Source organism: Bolinopsis microptera, chromosome 2 (genome assembly GCF_026151205.1).
Source record: "Bolinopsis microptera isolate Bmic1 chromosome 2, MBARI_Bmic_1.0, whole genome shotgun sequence".
Taxonomy (NCBI): Eukaryota; Metazoa; Ctenophora; class Tentaculata; order Lobata; family Bolinopsidae; genus Bolinopsis; species Bolinopsis microptera.
Window position 1 is genome coordinate 1,986,319 of NC_087073.1, and position 20,757 is coordinate 2,007,075.

The following is a 20,757-nucleotide window of genomic DNA, read 5'->3' on the forward strand; positions in this document are numbered from 1 at the left end:
GTAATATCTATATTATATAATATATAATATATAATATATTATATATAATATATAACGACGCCACCCACAATTATAATATATAACATGTTTTAAAACAAATCCCCCTCCAGGTATAATATCTTTGTTTTAATCCAGCAATAAAGGTTTTATGAAGGCTCATACATGTTCTATAGTATTTTAAATTGAAAATTTAAGTTCTCTTGATAACTACCCACATCCAGGAAACTATTGTTTGTTTAAGGTATGATTATGAGAGTATAGTTTTCGATGTTACATTATTTTCCAACCTCAGAGTTATTACAATGGTGCATCCGTCTATGTTCAACACTAGGATAAACCTAGAACAGTTTAAAGCCACAGTCTGCTGTGATTGTATGTGTGGACCTAAGCCAGAAACTCGAGAACTGTGCAAGAAGTTAGTCGAGTATATAAGAATATGCAACAATTGGGGCTACGGTGAATTACAGTTTGATCTCCAATCAAGAGCAGGTATTGTGAACAAGTTTGAGTAAAATAACATGAGTCAATATTTCTTGTTTGGACAGTGAAAATAGATAAGAGAAATTATTACAAATTATATATTTTATTTTAAATGTATGTACCTATGGATAGGTTAGGGTAGATCTATTTGTTTATTATATTGTAGCTTAATCTTAACAACTATAATGTTTCAGATTTGGCATTGTTTGTGACTATAGAATCTGAACTGTTTCAAAAAATGTTTTCGTATCTTGGATATCTTGACATGAGCCCTTTGATACGTTTGATCATAGATCATGGTGGGACTAGATCAGTTGTAACCCTTGCCCTATCTGGGTTACTGCCATTCTATGAAAACAATGTTTCCAGTCTCAAGATTGTTGTACAATCGTTGACTGAAATTTTGACGAAGTTTCTCCACTTTGAAAAGATTCATAGTCCTGTCTCCAATAACGTCTTTTCAGCCTTACCGAAAATACTACAAGGTGTTAAGACTCATTGGCATGATGAAACACTTGTAAAAGATACTGTTAATTTAGTACATCTTCTAGTTGATAACTCCTGTGATGAAGAGATAATAATAGTTGTGGAGCAAGGTGTCATGAAGCTGTTGTCAGTTATCGTGAGTCTTCATTACAATGCTCACTCTAACAATCGTGAAAAGCGAGGAAGAGAGGCACTTTTGCACAGATTAGTTGAGACATTGGCCACAATTGGTTCTTCTGAACAAGAAATTCCATCTATTAAGCGGAAATTAGTTCCCGCTGTAAAGCCACTTCTGCCCTTCATATTTGAGTATATCAACACGGTTTGCTCTGATTTAAAGAAAGCCAGAGACGTTCTAGAGTCAAATGAACGCAGAAAAGTAGTGGAGTCGATAAATATGGTAATTTATGCAACATTGTTTCCAGATGTAAAGATCGAGGACTTCTTAACGGTTATTAAAAGCAACTTTGTTCTAAATCTCATAAAACTCAAGGAAAAAGTTATGGAGTTTGACCATGTTCATCTCTTTTTCAGTATGTTTGTTGAGAAATTGATGGGCAGCTATCTTACTATTTCGATGGAAGAAAGAAGCGAAATGCTGCCAACATTATTGGCTGTCATTGAAAGTCCAGGAATTCGCAGTAATGGTAGACATATGGCAGAAAGATTTCCTCCTCATTGTTTGGGCCACAAAAAGGTCAATGAGATGAATACGGCTGAAGTATGCATTTTATTCATATTCTATTACAGCAAGGAAGAATTTGTTCCATTCAGTGACAACTACAAAAGTTTGTTGGACAAGCATGACTTATTCAACATTATCAAAGACTTTGCCTTCGCAAATTCACAATCATACAGCTGTGTGGATACTGTGGTCATTGCTTTGGGATCGTCTCTCAACAAACATAATATGGCAGATAAAGTGGTGACTCCAGTCAGGGAGATGGTGCCATTCTTACTGCAGTACTTGAAGAATCTGAAAGGCTTGAAGAAAAGTACAATGCCTGATAGATACAACCTTATCTTATCAATCCTTGAATTTTACTGCTTTGTGTATGTCTATAGCACAAAAAACGAAATCGAGCTGATTGAATCAATCAACGGTCTTTTTACGGAGTTGCTTACCTTCTTGCGTAGTAATCAGTGTGCAAAGGATTGTCTTCTTTCTAGACGTGCGTGTGAAATACTTTACCAATACTTAACCAGAAATGGTAGCAAGACACATGCAGCAACAGTTTTAGAGGCTATTCCTGTTGTTAAGAGATACATCAAAAGAGCCCTCAAAGAGGAAAATCCTGCCTTTTTAGCTGCTGGAGCACAACTTGTTCTTGCTGCTGTACCCTCTGAAATAGAAGACCCTGAAATGAACCAGACTGTTGGGGACATTATCATTGATGTTCTGGAGAGGTATAAGTTCTCGCTTGACCAACCCATTAACGTTATTCGTGCACTATGGGAGATAGTGAGAAGTAATGGTCACGTGGCCCTGACACGATACATCAGCCATATTGCTGCTCACAATGACTTTGATTGGGTAGCAAGTCAAAATTCTGAAACCATGTGCGACAAATCGGTTGTATTCAACTACTTGGCTGAAAAGATAACAACCATTTTGGATTCAGGAGAAATAGTGGATAACTTCTATTTGGAAGTTCTGACAAAGGATTTGGTTTCTGTTGCTGAGAAGAGCATTTCTGATGAGGAAATGTACGCACTAGAAGACTTGGTATCACCACTAATGTGGCTGCTTAATGATGTCGATGGAAATGAGGTCGTCATCAGAAATGTCAAGAAGTACATTAGCATTTTACATTGAAAAGTTCAACGAAACTATAGAATTTACTTTTCTTCCTAGATTTTTATTTGGAATACATGAATTTGTAAGTTATTTAAATGATCCACCATTTGGATGTTTTAGAATTACCATAATTGGCATTGTTTTTATCTATTAGTGCCCCTTCCCACTTTTTGCCCCTTCTCATTTCAATAAGTGGGTTTAATATAATGACATTTTTTGTTTGATTTAACTTTTTACTCAGTAAAAAGTTGTTATGTTTTCAAATCTAACCACGTTAAAAAGTTTTTAACGTACAAGTTATATTTTCACATAGTTTTTAATCAATTGTTTTAAATTTCATTTTCACAAATTTAACCTTAACTTATTTTAACCAAGTTTTAACAAATTAAATTATAAAAAATTATTTTTACTAACTATTATGTCATCAATTTTATTATCAATTTATCCAATACAAAATTTTTCATTGCGTTTCTGCACAAACTTCTTATTCAGTCGTAACATAGGACATGATAGGTACCTGTCTGCATTATTCAAATTAGACCTTTTCCTCGGATTTATACTCATATTATTGCCCTGCACTTTTCAACAATAAACTTTATTTAAGTTGATATGAATTGCACCTTCTCACATCACCTTTACTCCGCAGTCAATGGCAGATGGCTGACAGTGGGTTACCCTGATGAGATAGCTCACTTTCTGTTTGCAGCATTATGGAAATAGATCTGTACTCATGGCCTAGTTACTTTGATAACGAGGGTCGTTTGTTGGATGAATACAAGCTTAGGAAAACCAGTTTCTTTCACGGTCTCTCAGATGACATCAGGTTGATAATTAGTACTTAATTAGTACATAATTAGTACATAATTAGTACATAATTAGTACATAATTAGTAAATACTCATTTCCTAGACACCAGGTTGATAGCTAAATACTCATTTCCTTTATTGATCTTTGTCTGTCTACTTCAAATTAAAATATCACCGCAGAATGTCTAATGTTTATCTGGACGTGACGATCAATGATCATTCTTCAATTTTCGGCTATTTCATCTTGTATTATTGTAATAGGTATAATATGCTCACGTGTTGTCAATTTCATAACATGAGTCCGTTACTTTTCAGACGGGAAGCATGGCCGGTAATGTTAAGCTTATGGGACCGAGACAGCACTAGCCTCATCAGACACACCGCAAGAGATAAGATGCTGAAAGAGTACGAGCACCTCCGAAACGGGTGGATTAACGCTCAGCCCGAGCTATTTGATAGAGAAATGAAACAGTCCATCAAGGTTTGTGGCTTGGTGTTATCTTTATGAATTAAAGTTCATCATAAAAAAGCGCCCTCCTGTTGGCGCCCCCTCCCCTTTTAGTGCCCCTCCCTAAAATATAACAAATTAGATGATTTTAGAGGATACGCCGGTAAAATCTCTTAAAAAATGTGTTTCTAGAGCAAAACGCGCAGTTTTGCTAGTACCGTAGTTAAGTTTTTCGAAATTGTCCCACATTAAAACGACAATTTGGCGCCCCCCTAAGATTGCGCCAAATTGCGCCGGTTTATGTTATCAATTATCAGGTGCTGAGGGGGGGGGGGGGGCTGATTTACACAAACATACATTACTATTCGTGCTATCCGTTAAGCAACTTTTGAATGAGTTGTAATTAGTTTTTACTAATCTTTGTTACAAAAACGAATTCTAAGAATTAGATCCTCTTTAATTGAAAAAATTGATTTATGGGATAAAAGGTAATGTTATCAGACAATAGGAAAGGACGTGAGGCGGACAGAACGGCAACACCCGTACTTTGCGGAGGAGGACGGAGAAGGACTGAGGATGTTACGTCGTATTCTCATTACACTCAGTGCTTACGATACTGAAGTTTCTTATGTTCAGGGGATGAATGAGATAGTGGCTCCTATTCTGCTTACTTTACAGGTGTGTTAATATAAACACACACAATATCACACAATATCACACAATATCACACAATATCACACAATATCACACAATATCACACAATATCACACAATATCACACAATATCACACAATATCACACAATATCACACAATATCACACAGTATCACACAATATCATAATATCACACAATATCACACAATATCACACAGTGAATGAGATTGTGGCTCCTATTCTGCTTACTTTACAGGTGTGTTATATAAACACACACAATATCACACAATATCACACAATATCACACAATATCACACAATATCACACAATATCACAATATCACACAATATCACACAATATCACACAGTGAATGAGATTGTGGCTCCTATCCTGCTTACTTTACAGGTGTGTTAATATAAACACACGCAATATCACACAATATCACACAATATCACACCATATCACACAATGAATGAGATTGTGACTCCTATTCTGCTTACTTTACAGGTGTGTTAATATAAACACACACAATATCACACAATATCACACAATATCACACCATATCACACAATGAATGAGATTGTGACTCCTATTCTGCTTACTTTACAGGTGTGTTGAATATAAGTGAACTATTAGATCAAATCTTCAAATGTTGGCTAATTAGAAAACAGTTCCTCTTTAACTAAATGAGCGAAACTTTACTGCATGTGTTGTGATCATTAATAATCTGCCATCAGGAGGAATCCCTGACGTTCTGGTGTTTTGTGAAGCTGATGCCCTTACTTCGTGACAGACTACTAACCCTGGACATTTCCCCCCAACTATCCTCCACTGCTGATCTTGTTCAATATTTTGATAGCGATCTGTACCTTCACATTGAGCAGCTTACTGGTGGTCATTGGCTCTTTTGCTTTAGGTTTTTATAACAATAATTTTAATCACGTACACCACCAGTAACCTTCACATTGAGTAGCTTACTGGTGGTCATTGGCTCTTTTGCTTTAGGTTTTTATAACAATAATTTTATCACGTACACCACCAGTAACCTTCACATTGAGTAGCTTACTGGTGGTCATTGGCTCTTTTGCTTTAGGTTTTTATAACAATAATTTTAATCACGTACACCACCAGTAACCTTCACATTGAGCAGCTTACTGGTGGTCATTGGCTCTTTTGCTTTAGGTTTTTATAACAATAATTTTAATCACGTACACCACCAGTAACCTTCACATTGAGCAGCTTACTGGTGGTCATTGGCTCTTTTGCTTTAGGTTTTTATAACAATAATTTTAATCACGTACACCACCAGTAACCTTCACATTGAGCAGCTTACTGGTGGTCATTGGCTCTTTTGCTTTAGGTTTTTATAACAATAATTTTATCACGTACACCACCAGTAACCTTCACATTGAGCAGCTTACTGGTGGTCATTGGCTCTTTTGCTTTAGGTTTTTATAACAATAATTTTAATCACGTACACCACCAGTAACCTTCACATTGAGCAGCTTACTGGTGGTCATTGGCTCTTTTGCTTTAGGTTTTTATAACAATAATTTTAATCACGTACACCACCAGTAACCTTCACATTGAGCAGCTTACTGGTGGTCATTGGCTCTTTTGCTTTAGGTTTTTATAACAATAATTTTATCACGTACACCACCAGTAACCTTCACATTGAGCAGCTTACTGGTGGTCATTGGCTCTTTTGCTTTAGGTTTTTATAACAATAATTTTAATCACGTACACCACCAGTAACCTTCACATTGAGCAGCTTACTGGTGGTCATTGGCTCTTTTGCTTTAGGTTTTTATAACAATAATGTTATCACGTACACCACCAGTAACCTTCACATTGAGCAGCTTACTGGTGGTCATTGGCTCTTTTGCTTTAGGTTTTTATAACAATAATGTTATCACGTACACCACCAGTAACCTTCACATTGAGCAGCTTACTGGTGGTCATTGGCTCTTTTGCTTTAGGTTTTTATAACAATAATTTTAATCACGTACACCACCAGTAACCTTCACATTGAGCAGCTTACTGGTGGTCATTGGCTCTTTTGCTTTAGGTTTTTATAACAATAATTTTAATCACGTACACCACCAGTAACCTTCACATTGAGTAGCTTACTGGTGGTCATTGGCTCTTTTGCTTTAGGTTTTTATAACAATAATTTTAATCACATACACCACCAGTAACCTTCACATTGAGCAGCTTACTGGTGGTCATTGGCTCTTTTGCTTTAGGTTTTTATAACAATAATTTTAATCACGTACACCACCAGTAACCTTCACATTGAGTAGCTTACTGGTGGTCATTGGCTCTTTTGCTTTAGGTTTTTATAACAATAATTTTAATCACGTACACCACCAGTAACCTTCACATTGAGCAGCTTACTGGTGGTCATTGGCTCTTTTGCTTTAGGTTTTTATAACAATAATTTTAATCACGTACACCACCAGTAACCTTCACATTGAGCAGCTTACTGGTGGTCATTGGCTCTTTTGCTTTAGGTTTTTATAACAATAATTTTAATCACGTACACCTGTACACTGTACAGTATGTTACTCTGTAACAACTGTCAAATTTGTAAGAATCATAGCTTAAATTGCCCTAAATCGCCAGGCAACTAAAGATATTCGTTACTCAATGTTTAACAATATCGACTAAGTTGACAAGCTTGTTCGTAGCATTATCACTATCGCACAATATCACACAACATCACACAATACCACACAATACCACACAATACCACACAATATCACACAATATCACACAATACCACACAATATCACACAATATCACACAACATCACACAATATCACACAATATCACACAACATCACACAACATCACACAACATCACACAATATCACACAATATCACACAATATCACACAATATCACACAACATCACACAACATCACACAATATCACACAATATCACACAATATCACACAATATCACACAATATCACACAATATCACACAATATCACACAATATCACACAACATCAAACAATACCACACAACATCACACAATATCACACAATATCACACAATATCACACAATATCACACAGGTGGTATCTGCTGATGTTTAAGAACGAGTTTAAAACGGAGGACATCCTCAGACTATGGGACGTGTTATTCTCCCAACACAACACCGCTCACTTTGAGATATTCATCGGTACTTCTATCATATTGATGCACAAGGAGGAGGTTCGTGACACTTCCTTTTTAATCGGATGGTGTCATTAATTTTGAATATTCTGAACTTTTATAATCCTGAATAAAAACTTTTAAAATATTCACGTGAAAGTTGCTAATTTTAATCTCAATAGAAACACCATTAAAGTCATGGTGGGTATGTACTGCAGTCCTGGTAGCATGGTTTCCATGACATGCATACGCTAGTCCATAATCATGATATCGTTGTCTGCATTAAAACATTATTCAACTGGTAATGAATTAATTGAATTAATTGTTTATTAAATGCTTACATCAGGCAATGCTTGCACAGAACTTGCATATATTCTGCATTCGTTATCTACCCACAGATCTGTAAATTGAAGTTTTAAGTTATTTAAGATTGTTCAAATATATTTGTAACATCATTGTGTAAATATCAATTACCAAACACAGTATTTCACTTCCATATTATGGTGCATTAAACCCAGGTTCTAGCGTGCGGTACCTCCGACCAGCTCCTCCACTTTGCCCAGTCAGTGACCGCTAAACTTAACGTGGGTATTGTTATAAACTACGCTAGGGACTTGTCAGTGAAGATAGCCAGTACTGAGGGACTTTCAGATAACCTGGCCGCTCTTGTTAAGCAGGTGAGTACTATGGGGTACTATTTTACTGTACATGTGTGATGTGTGAAGTGTGATGTGCTCTATTGTTTTACTGTAGTTAGTTCTTCAATACCTCATTATATACCTCAATATATACCTTCAATACCTGATATGCTTCGGTATGTAAATGAAGATTACTGAAGTAATGTTCAATAATACTACCACATGTAAAATGATTCAGTAAATAAAATGATAAGAATCTCATTAGGGAATCATAAATTCATAGTTTATCATGTAATGAAGTATGTAATGTATACTGTTAGCAGCATATGGTATTGATATACCATTTATAATGTATAGCAACTTTCGTTCATTTATAGAAAACAGGTACTGTAATTTGAATAATGTATAGTGTAATATATTCCCTTACATTAATTAATTATCACATATATTATCCCTTACATACCCATACAGGTTGATAAAGTATTATATTATCCCTTACATACCCGTACAGGTTGACAAAGTGCCTCCACCCCTGGTTGGCTTTGTAAGAAGACGACAGTGTTTCCAGAACGTTTACTCAGGAAGACAGCACATGAACGACGATCTAATCAAGTACAGAAATAGTATTATTTCGCTGCTAGTTTGCTTTTATATGCCTTACAAACGTCGTATACATGTACTCTATTCAATATAAATGAATAACAACAATAACTGAATAGCTAATAACTTATTTTCAGATCTCTGATGAGCTTGAACACGTCCCAGACGGCACCTCGAACTACGCCCCTCTTTTTCAACTGTACCGAGGCCTCAGTCCCCATCCCTACACAGAACTACCTGGCTGGTATTCAGGGGGTACAACCCCTGACTTTGGCTGAGACCCCCCAACTCGCTCCCCCTCCTACTGACGCACAACTTCTAGCTGCTTCAGCCAGTATGTCAAACCCCAGAAGTAGACAGCGCCGACCAGATGCCTTGTATAAAGACAGTGTTAGTGCTGGGGGGAGTGCCGTGGTGGGTCAAGCACCAGGAAGTGGGCACTATGATAACTCAGCACAACCTAGCACTGAACCTGGCGCTCAGCACTCAGCACAACCTAACGTGCAGCACTCAGCACAACCTAGCGTGCACAACTCAGTACAACGCAGCGCTCAGCAGTATGGTACTGGTGCTTACTCTGGACAATATGAGCATCATAACCATCAGTATGATTACAGTCAGGGGTATAATCCAGAACACTATGCAAACAGTCAGCAGTATCATGTAAATAACCAGGAATATCATTTAAATAACCAGGAATATTATGCAAATAACCAGGAATATTATGCAAATAATGAGGAATATTATGCAAGTAACCAGGAATATTATGCAAATAATGAGGAATATTATGCTAATAGTCATAATCACTCTGTCACTAATGAACAATCCGTGTACCAGGGCTCTGACAACAATGTCTATAATTACCAAGACCAATACAGTTATCAGCAACAGGGACATCCTGTTCAGCAACAGGGACATCCTGCTCAGCAACAGGAACATCCTGTTCAGCAACAGGGACATCCTGTTCAGCAACAGGGACATCCTGCTCAGCAACAGGAACATCCTGTTCAGCAACAGGGACATCCTGTTCAGCAACAGGAACATCCTGTTCAGCAACAGGGACATCCTGTTCAGCAACAGGGACATCAAGTTCAGCAACAGGGACTTCCTGTTCAGCAACATGGACATCCTGTTCAGCAACAGGGACATCCTGTTCAGCAACAGGGACATCCTGTTCAGCAACAGGGACATCCTGTTCAGCAACAGGGACACCAAGTTCAGCAACAGGGACATCCTGCTCAGCAACAGGGACATCCTGCTCAGCAACAGGGACATCCTGCTCAGCAACAGGGACATCCTGTTCAGCAACAGGGACTTCCTGTTCAGCAACATGGACATCAAGTTCATAACTTCCACAACAGTCAGCATCAAACAAGCGACCCTCCGATAGAAGCCTCCACAAGTGTAGACAATATCTCTGTGGCAGAGTCGGAGGCAAGTAGATCTCCCCAATCAGAAAACGTCCCCCAAAATGTTCAGTCTGTTAAAGAGGACGATGATGCACTGAGTAAGATAAGTGACGATTTCTGGGATATGGGTATATCTGTTCACTCGAACGAAGCACTCTCGTAGACTATGCTATCTATAATATTATATACAGTTTGACGATCAGCTACACAGGTTATACCACCGGTTTTATGGGTTGTGTTGACCGGTTTTTATCTTAAACTGACAAATGTCATGTATATTGGACTTTTGATACATTTGTAGTCGTGTAAGTACTACTCAGTAATGCCCTGGTACATTTTAACGCATGACTAATATGTTGTTTGTAGGAAGTATTAATTTGTAACTTGTTTATACAATACCAAAAGTTATATATATACATATCTGCATTGAGTATTTTTTGACAATGTCTCCAACTAGGGCAAGATCTGAAGATCAGATCAGTCTAATTTAAAGTTCCGTGTTAGGAATTACTATTGGTTTCATAGCTCACTTTCATATCAGTTTAGTTGTTAAACATTTCACGATTGCTTTAACTTAATTTAGTTAAAGGATCGTATGAAGATGCGGCAAAAAGTGGGAAAACCCCCTAAAATATTGATGGAGGGAGAGGACGCTGGACGAGGATCCAATTCAGCAGAGAAAGCCAATCAAGGTAATGGTATGCAGGTTATTTAAAGTTTTTTGGCATCACCTTATGGAGTGCGCGATTGTATTAGCTGTAGAACACACTACGCTTCACGTACGAATAAAACGCGGTATTTTGGATTTAATTATTGCCCATGTGGCGGTTTTTGACGGAGAATTATGATTTACTCTTACCATCTTCCTCTTAGATCCACCCGTGTTCAGCTTCGTTAGAATTAACCAGGGCCACCACCTAGTACCGCATGTCTTGTGTATCTAAATGCTGTTTCCTTGGTCGAGCAAACACTTCTTAATCCGTTTTCGGCACAATGACAAGTTGTATCAGGAACTTGTGTAAACCCTTATCTAGACTATTGTACTAGTCTGATATGAGGTGATTGTCTTCCTTAATTTGAGTGCCCAGAAAGTTTAATAACGTTAATTAATGACTGATTCGCCGCGGAGACTGATATGAGGAGAAATTCATATTTTGGACTCAATGTTAGTGTCAGGATTGAAGAGAAAAAGTTATGACACAACTTGAATTGAAAAGCCTCTGGGGCATTCTTGGTACAGTTGCAACATTAAGACGCCAACTATAAAGTAGAGCTGGTTATCATGTGTCCTAGAGGATGCAGCTCACAGGTGACAACAATACATTGGAGAGGACCCATACATCGGAAAAGTAGTAACTGTGTGGTGCAGGCCACTTCAACGACTAGGAGGAGACCTTTTAATGGACAATTGTTTCACCGGAGATCAATTCACTCCAGTGAGTTCTGTTTGATAAACGGTGCAATAATCGGGAAGCTTGAATGATCTTTTTACACTCTAGTGTAGTGTTGTTGTTGTTAGTGGTAATAATGTAACCAGCCCCGCTACCTGAGTCTGTGCGTGACCCGTCTGTGTAGCAGGTGATGGTTTCATGATGAATAATTGATGTGGTTTGTGCCAATGACCTGTGACTTGTAGCAACTCTATAGAAATCATATCATGTATTATATTAAACCGCCCCCTTCTCGATGATATAACATCTCCATATCTTGCTCCGATCCTGTCACGTACTTGTTCAAAGGTTTAGGGCCCAATACCCAATACTGCAAATGAATTCTCAGTATAATATGTACTGACCGCAGGGCCTGGAATTTTGGCCCCGTTCCTGATGGGCTTCTAAAAAGCCCATACTGCAAACAAAATTTAATTTTAATGACCGCAGTGATTTTGGCTCTGCTGATTGTTGGATTCGGTGAATCCATTAATTTCCACTTATGCAGAATAGTTTATCTTTCTCCGTTTTTAGGACATTAGATACATTTTCCTCAAATTATTCCAGTAATGTGTTTCTTTTATACTGGCTATCTGTATAAAAATTGCCTTTAGCATACTCTCCAATTCTTTGATGTTTTTGTTGTTGTTGTTGTACCCTTGTATAGTTCCATAACTGCCACTGGGGATAGTATCCAAGAAAACCTCACACCTCAGACGTCCAGAGAGTGGGTACATGACCGTGTTTTAAATACACTTTAATCCCTTGTAGCTGCATTTTGTTTGTAATAATTTGGAAACCCTCCCCCTCGGCTGATTACGTAATATGTGAACGACTTCGTAGAAGTATTGTAATAGATCAGATCGTTTCTATTGTATCTATAACACAATATTGTATCTATCACATGTATTTGAACCGGTCCTCATCAGTGCTTAATATGCAGTGTCATGGTCCTGACCATATAGTGACGGTGTAATGTGTTAAAGTATTCTTCTAGAGTAGTCTGTAGTAGTGCTGCAGTAGTCGTCTAGTCTGCATGTGGTCGGATCAGTGACCACCTCTTACCAACGTCTACAGTTGCTCAGTCATTCACTCCGCAGTCTTTCACATCGCATCTGACCACCACATCTGACGACAAAAGTCGCCGCATTTGACTCAAAAGTTAACACATCCGCCATGTTATCACAGCTATCTTAATACAGAAATGTTCATCCTCACAGTTACCACTGATTCTGCCTTGTTAAGCTTGGGAGGTTATTACTTTTTAGGACGTACCTGAAATTGGACTGACTCTTTGTGTAGTAGTATATCAGGAGTGAGTCTGTGTTTTGACATTTATTCAAAATTAACAAAAGATACTTATAAATTTAACGATCATGCTCATGATAAGTGGGCAAACTTTTTTGCCATCACTACAAAAATAGCAATGGATGAATATCACCGTTAATGAAATCAGCCACATGGTAAAATATTTTTTCGCAAGGCCAAAAACACTGAATAGGACCTCAATGCATTAAACCTGCTATTGGAGAGCATCAGAATAAAGTACCTGTATACAAATCCAGATCGTTGGGTGTGGCGAATTATACATTTTCAACATATGCAGGGTAACACTTTACAGTGGCTACCACAGAGAGGGCCCTCGGTTTTTATAGGGTTTTAAGTAATATATCGCACTTTTCAAAATAAAACATTTTGTATAATCCGTGTATTAATACGATTTGGCTTGATTTTTAAAAAAGTTTTCATATTTGACTCTGAGTGACATAATATTCTTGCATTTTTTGCTCAAATTGAAAAATAATAGACACCAATTATAGCTCTCTTCGGACCACTTCCAATTATAGCTCTCTTCGGACCACCTTCCAAGGTCTGAAATTCGACGGATTGTATCCCATGCTCTATTACATTATGTCAAAGAAAATGTAATCCCTTTTTGATTTTTGAAATTTCGTACTTTCTGATCTGTTGTGCAGATGGCATGTAGCGGAGGGAAGAGAGAGAGAGAGAGAGAGAGAGAGAGAGAGAGAGAGAAGTTTCAAACTTTCGTTAAACATAATTTTTCATTATTGGTTCAGCAGTCACAGACTCAACCAAGGGTAGTATTGTTTTGAGTATCGTCTATTTTTTAAATTTTCGAAGATTTTGAGGAGTCGTCATGGTATCGCTGTCAACCTTCAAAACGTTTCCGTGAAACATCTCTGCAAGATGCATGATGATTGAGAACGGTCTGCAGGACCTTAAATTTGCTATTACGTCTTTCAGTGACAAGTTCTGTTAGGTATGTAGTTTTAAATGCTGTCTTTTCATGGCAACACGTGGCATAATCAGTGATTCACAATGTTACAAATTACGGTGAAGTGTTACTAGGGTTACTAGGTTACTAGGGTTACTAGGGCTACTTCTCATAATGAACTGTCCATTCAAGCTTATCTTTAGCCACTCCTACCCCCACTCAAAACGTTGCAGACTCCGATTAATGCAATAATTGATTTTAAGAGATTATTGAGATAACGTGTTAATGTGGGGTAGAGATAACGAAAAAGAGGTGCAAAAAGACATAAAATTGGGAAATTCAAACGAATACGAATTTCCGGTGAGAAATTAATCACTCTTAAATATGGTTTTTAAAACTTTATTATAACAATTCACCACAATATTTAGCGCACGTTACCATTGTTAATGCTGTTAGTGTTAGCGGATTATGAGCACGTACCAACCCGTTTTAGAGCTGCATTTTCCAAGCTTTACTCCTTTAGAATTATCTAGAACACTGAATCGCGAACCCATATAGCGACATGAGTGGCCGATGGCTATGCATTGGTTTCCGAGTTCATCTTAAATTTACTTCGGTGTGTTTTGATGTTTATGTCAAACCATCGAAAATTGTCACCGACGTGTTTATGTTTTATGCCAAACCATCGAAAAATCCCACCTTAGACTAAGGAACAGTTTAAATGTTGTTGCAAACAAAGGAACGTCCGGGAGGTCCACTAGTACGCCGGGGGCCTGCCCGTGAGAATTTTATTTTTTTCTTTCTTTCTGCCGAAAAGATTTAGGCACGCTCTTTGGTAAGCCTAAATCAGCGCATTTTTGTGCAAGCTCGTTTTCTGAAGAATTATCCAGAGCTCGTTATAAATAAAGTGTTCCTCGTTTGGCACGCTCATTGGCAAATCTCACAAATCCTTATAGGCCTGAAATAGCGGGCCTGCCTGTAATGCGTTGAATGCTTGTGATATAATCTGCTTTTTCGCATGTTGACAACAATGAATAATGATGAACTATATACACTCGTCGGAATTTTCTCTGCTATTTTTTTACTATTTCTCAGTTTTTCCAATAAAAGTCAGCAAATTTTAGGTAAATCTTTGCAGAGAGTAACGTGCCACAGAGTTAACACAACACTCAACAGTTACACTCTTGTTGTCGCCTCTGTTGCCAACTATTTAATATTATTTTACCGTCTGAATATTTCTCTTGTTTTTTGTGATGCATGCCTTGTGGACGTGACCAACTCCTAGTTGCCGAGCTCTGGTAGTGCCCCTGCACTGCATTGCGATGACGAAAAACCAGGAAAAACTCGCTGGTCTAATAAAAATAATCTAGATAACCTTTGTAGGTGGGGATGCCTAGAATTAACGTATATTTATATACCGACTGAATTTAAATAATTCAATCACGAAATTACAGGCTTTTTCACACGGTGCATTTGTTTATCTCATGTCAAATGTTCTTGATAAGAACTGTGTCGCATGGTTTCATCTTTTAATGTTGCAAACTATTGGTGCTTCAGGCCCGTTGGCTGTATAGAATTTAATGGTGGCTGTTTTATTTTTATAAACCATTTCTATTTTCGAGTAGTGCATCAGCGGCTTGTTCAAGCCAGAACAGCTTGCGCTTTGGTGTGTACTAATCGCCTCGATATCATATTTTGCCTGAAGCGTCACGTACCATGATCTCGCAATGTTTCCTCCTACGTAGATGCCCTCATATCATTTCGGGATTTTTGATTTAAATGGTTTCGATAAACCAAGCCAAGATGTGTTTTGCATTGTACCCGTCGATAATCTTACGATTTTGTAACCTTTATACTTTACATGCTTCCTGTCGCTTGTCAATAATACATCAAGTTCAAGTAGTGAGAGATCTTTTGACCAATTTTAATTTTTCTTATTTGGCACCGATGATAAGTAATTGGTAATGGTATGGTTCTGTCATGCAAATCATGAAATAAATTGTTTCCGGGCAATTTTGAATTTTATTATTTCCGTTAGTAATGTGCTCGTGCATGTCATTTGAGCATTCTCTGGGAAACTGGAGCACTTTCCCTTTGAATTGAGCACGCTCGTTTCGAATTAAGCAAAATAAGCAATTGGATTAAAAACCGATCCCACTGACATCTTGGTACTTATTCAAGAAAACAAAGGCCGACACAGTGAATACTCGTTACAGCTGAAGGTCATTTGCAGAGACCAATGACCATTTTCCAAATTGAAACTTTCAAGTGAGTCACGTTTCTCAAGGTTAAAATTGAAAATTATTATTTGAAAACTGTTGGTAAATTGCACCTGCATGTCCGTTGCGTACTGAGTACTGAGTACAGAGTACTGAGAAACTAGAAGTAGAACAACTCATTGGTAAGGATAACTGTTAAAAATTAAAGTGGCCACTGCATTTACCAAGAACTAAAAGTTCAATATTTAAATCAAATTACAAAGTCAAGAAAAGAACTAGAATCTCCTAGTCCATTTGTTAATGACTTCAGTACCAGGTTGCTGTAGAGTAGGAAAACAATTCAAATCCGTAAAAACAAGGTTCGGGGGAATAATCGCGGAACAAAGAGATTGCAGATAACCTAAATACCTAAATACCTAATTCACGTCGCATATGTTTGTTTTTATCGCCTGATGTTAACCCTAAACTTACACCGAAAGGACGGTGTCAAAATTTCGATACGAAAATCTTAAAATACATGTAATATACTTCAGTATATATCTCTCTATCGTCAGAATGTCTGTTAAACTAAGTATGAAGCTCTGTTCGTGAGATTCAATTCATCTGCTTGCATTGTTTGAGGACATATCTTTGTTTTTGTTATGAAACGTTAATTATAGTATGCGGTGTTAAGTACGCTTGAAATTTAAATATAAGTATAATGATCAGCATTCGATTTTGAGGTTTAACATTTTTCCAGAGAATTTATCATCATTACGATCATTATTTTTCGTTTAATACTGTGAGTTAATATAGGAATCGCTTTATCAGTAGAAATGTCTATCATCATCTCAGATATAATAGTAATATTGATAAGGATAATTTTTGCCGGTTAAATTTAATAAACTAGCGTTGGTTTACAATTCGGATTTACACCATATTCCAGATTTTACAGTGCGTGTTTGCCACCGAGCATTAGTACTCTGTTCATTTTCCTGGAAAATAAAAATTCTGTGATTGAGCATGCTGCATGTTTGTGTCGCCTTGTGTTTTAAATGATGTCTTGAAAGCCGCGGCAGTATTTCTGTCTTTATTGTTTAACTCCGCCCACTTCTAACTATGAATGTGGTCGCTACCTATCTATTTCTTTCAAGCAATCACCAGGCTGTGTTTCAAGCAGAACTTGTTATTTTACAGTTGTAGCTAATTAAAAGTAATTTGGATGTTTTTAGTGCATCAGCTTAACATGGACTTCACTTATAGGTTCTACGTTTTGTTAAAATTATGAAGTTTTTCTGGCTATTCCCGGGAGGACCCTCGCTCGAAATGGGGGTCCAATAAATAACCATCTAAAAGTGTCAAAACCAATCTAGTTTGGGTGGAATAATGGCTGGTAGCAGCGATTGTTATGTAGAATTATAATGGCTATAATTTGTCAAAGGTACCTAGGGATTGCAGTTTATGCGGGGTCACAACTTTGTACTGATTAGCACAAGCTATTTAACCAGATATATCTGTGGGAAAATGAAAAATAGATTGGTTTAGAATTAGACGAACTTCACATCGTGATCGATCGTAGAACAGTAACCACCGCGTCACAATTTAATATCTCAGGATTTGTGATAGTCGACCTTTCGAAATTGAAAATTTAGATCACAGAGGCCACCCACCACGTCAATGCTAAACCGGAAAATATGAACTTGGCGCTCTCTCAATCCCTGAATCTGTATAATGCTTTTGGACACGAAGGGAAACACACAACGTATCTTCATAAAACTACATCATTAGAGCCTCAAATTATTTGTTATATAGTATTGTAGGGAAGTATTAAAATACTCCTACAGGACTCATGACATACTCATAGATGAGATCTGTATAGCAAGAGCGTTACCTTAGTAACACCTTAGTAACACCTTAGTAACACCTTAGTAACACCTTAGTAACACCTTAGTAACACCTTAGTAACACCTTAGTAACACCTTAGTAACACCCTAGTGATACCTCAGGAGCTGAATCTGATCCTTCCCCACAGGACTCATGACATAGATGGAATAAGTCGTGCTCCCTGCTTTGTGCAGCTTTCCTCTTTATCTTGGATATGCTGCTAAACCCTCTACAACTGATACTAGCTGCGGTCCTGTTCGCGTCCACCCATTCCATGTACAAATTTACGGACTTGTCCAAGATCAAGCATTTGTCAGATTTTAGCCGTGATTTTCTATCGAAACAGTAAATAAATTCAAAGAATGATTCAATTAAATTCATTTGTTGATTAAATTTCCATGTTAAATCAAATAATGAGCTGTGGCGATTGAAGATTATCCAAACATAAAACTCTGTTGTCTGAAGATTTCTGTGTTGCAAATTTCCAAGAATACGTCCAGTAATATTCGCTTTTGCTCAGCAAACCTTTTAACGACCTCAATTTCAGTTTCTGTTCGGATAACCAGCCCTACTGTTCTGGCGGAAAGATCTGCGTTCACAACGAGTGCAGAAGATACAGGACCAACATTGACTGCTCCACTTCCGGTTAGAAGAGAAGTCTTTTTAGCTTCTTTACTTTCACTTTCACTTTCACTTTCACTAATCTTACTTTAAACGTATCTCTAAAGGTTGGCTATCCTTACATCTTTGCCTGGCCTAGGTACATTCTACGGTGATCTACGGTGATCATCGATGAGACAAAATAATAGCGGTTGAATGACTCATTGACTCTGATTCACGTGACAATCTTTCTCTTGCACCTTGTTTATGTTAACCACCATGGTAATATTAAAAAGCTCCTGAATTGATCTATAAATCCTTTCAGTTGAATCATCGTGTTGATTCGTCAAACATTCAAGTTGCTAGAAGAATCTTTTAAACGAAACTTAACTTCCTTAATTCTTGTGAAGCTACAATCACGCTGACACTAGAAAGAACGCGTTGCACAAACAACCTTTTCTACGTCTTCAATACAAATATTTCAACCGGAAATAAGCAATGTTATCTCCAGGTGGGAAGTGTCCTCGTGGTTACTGCTGTATGAACCAAGGTTCCTCCTCGGCGGGCATCTGTGTCCGCAAGCTCAACTTCCGGCTCCGGATAGGCGACTACTGTAACAGACAGGCTACCTGCGATTACTGCCAGTGTCAACCCGGACTGGTCTGCGCCAAAAACGGCTTCCAGTTTTTCCCCGAAGCCGTCTACACTTGTCAGGAGAATGACACTGTAAGTGTGATTAGTTTTTATAAATGTTTTTAGAGTCTGTACTTTGCTTCTGTAAGTGTGATCAGTTTTTATAAATGTTTTTAGAGTCGCTATTGGTTATATCACCGAGCAGCTAGGGTCCAAAAGTTTCAAACCATTTTTGTCATAATCAGTGTTTCTCACTTAATTGCTTGAACAAGAAAGTAAAATGGTTTGGTTTTTCGGGCGATTACCTGGCACGCTAGTCCCAATGCGCGGCGCTCTTTTCAAGAGGGGCATTAGACTAGTAAGCTAGGTAAGTCGGGCGACTCCTCTTTGGGTAATCACACTGTATCTCGACATACACCGTATCTCGAATGTCGATATAGAGGTGTCGAGATACGGTATATGTCGATATCCAGTGTGGGAATCTCATCTTTGCAATCGTTTATAACACGTTTACCCAGTTTACTGAACAGGAGGGCGACTGCTCTGAAGACGAACAGTGTGCCAGTGATAGGTGTTGTTCCAGCTCAAAGTGCAAACCCAAGAAAAGTAAGGCTTTACTGCTAGTTACCATAGTTACACTACTAGTTACCATAGTTACACTACTAGTTACCATAGTGACGAACAGTGTGCCAGTGATAGGTGTTGTTCCAGCTCAAAGTGCAAACCCAAGAAAAGTAAGGCTTTACTGCTAGTTACCATAGTTACACTACTAGTTACCATAGTTACACTACTAGTTAGATAGGTGTTGTTCCAGCTCAAAGTGCAAACCCAAGAAAAGTAAGGCTTTACTGCTAGTTACCATAGTTACACTACTAGTTACCATAGTTACACTACTAGTTACCATAGTTACACACTGATAGGTGTTGTTCCAGCTCAAAGTGCAAACCCAAGAAAAGTAAGTTACCATAGTTACACTACTAGTTACCATAGTTACACACTGCTTTTCAAATCATTAAGGAAACTTTAAGCTCAAAGTGCAAACCCAAGAAAAGTTAGTTACCATAGTTACACTACTAGTTACCATAGTTACACACTGCTTTTCAAATCATTAAGGTTGATGTGATCGGTGTTGTTCCAGCTCAAAGTGCAAACCCAAGAAAAGTAAGGCTTTACTGCTAGTTACCATAGTTACACTACTAGTTACCATAGTTACACTACTAGTTATCAGTGTGCCAGTGATAGGTGTTGTTCCAGCTCAAAGTGCAAACCCAAGAAAAGTAAGGAGCATTCAAATCATTTAGG

At 37.8% G+C, this 20,757-nt stretch overlaps 3 protein-coding genes across 3 annotated transcripts; all 3 read left to right on the forward strand.

The window, feature by feature from the left end:
- Positions 1 to 296: 296 nt before the first annotated feature.
- On the forward strand, positions 297 to 3,241 carry LOC134811070 (uncharacterized). Its single transcript, XM_063817783.1, has 2 exons — positions 297 to 489; positions 675 to 3,241. The coding sequence occupies exons 1-2, from the start codon at positions 303 to 305 to the stop codon at positions 2,780 to 2,782; spliced, it is 2,295 nt and encodes a 764-aa protein (XP_063673853.1). The 5' UTR covers positions 297 to 302; the 3' UTR covers positions 2,783 to 3,241.
- Positions 3,242 to 3,407: 166 nt separating this feature from the next.
- LOC134811573 (uncharacterized) lies at positions 3,408 to 10,892 on the forward strand. The gene is made up of 8 exons (XM_063818537.1): positions 3,408 to 3,587; positions 3,885 to 4,050; positions 4,519 to 4,695; positions 5,407 to 5,585; positions 7,749 to 7,887; positions 8,346 to 8,504; positions 8,977 to 9,077; positions 9,203 to 10,892. The coding sequence occupies exons 1-8, from the start codon at positions 3,475 to 3,477 to the stop codon at positions 10,635 to 10,637; spliced, it is 2,469 nt and encodes an 822-aa protein (XP_063674607.1). The 5' UTR covers positions 3,408 to 3,474; the 3' UTR covers positions 10,638 to 10,892.
- A 93-nt stretch (positions 10,893 to 10,985) lies between these two features.
- LOC134826291 (integrin beta-5-like) lies at positions 10,986 to 20,193 on the forward strand. Its single transcript, XM_063838620.1, has 6 exons — positions 10,986 to 11,166; positions 18,371 to 18,498; positions 18,770 to 18,867; positions 19,334 to 19,548; positions 19,974 to 20,061; positions 20,186 to 20,193. Exons 2-6 carry the CDS (start codon positions 18,437 to 18,439, stop codon positions 20,191 to 20,193), a joined length of 471 nt encoding a protein of 156 aa, XP_063694690.1. The 5' UTR covers positions 10,986 to 11,166; positions 18,371 to 18,436.
- The last annotated feature ends 564 nt before the right edge of the window (positions 20,194 to 20,757 follow it).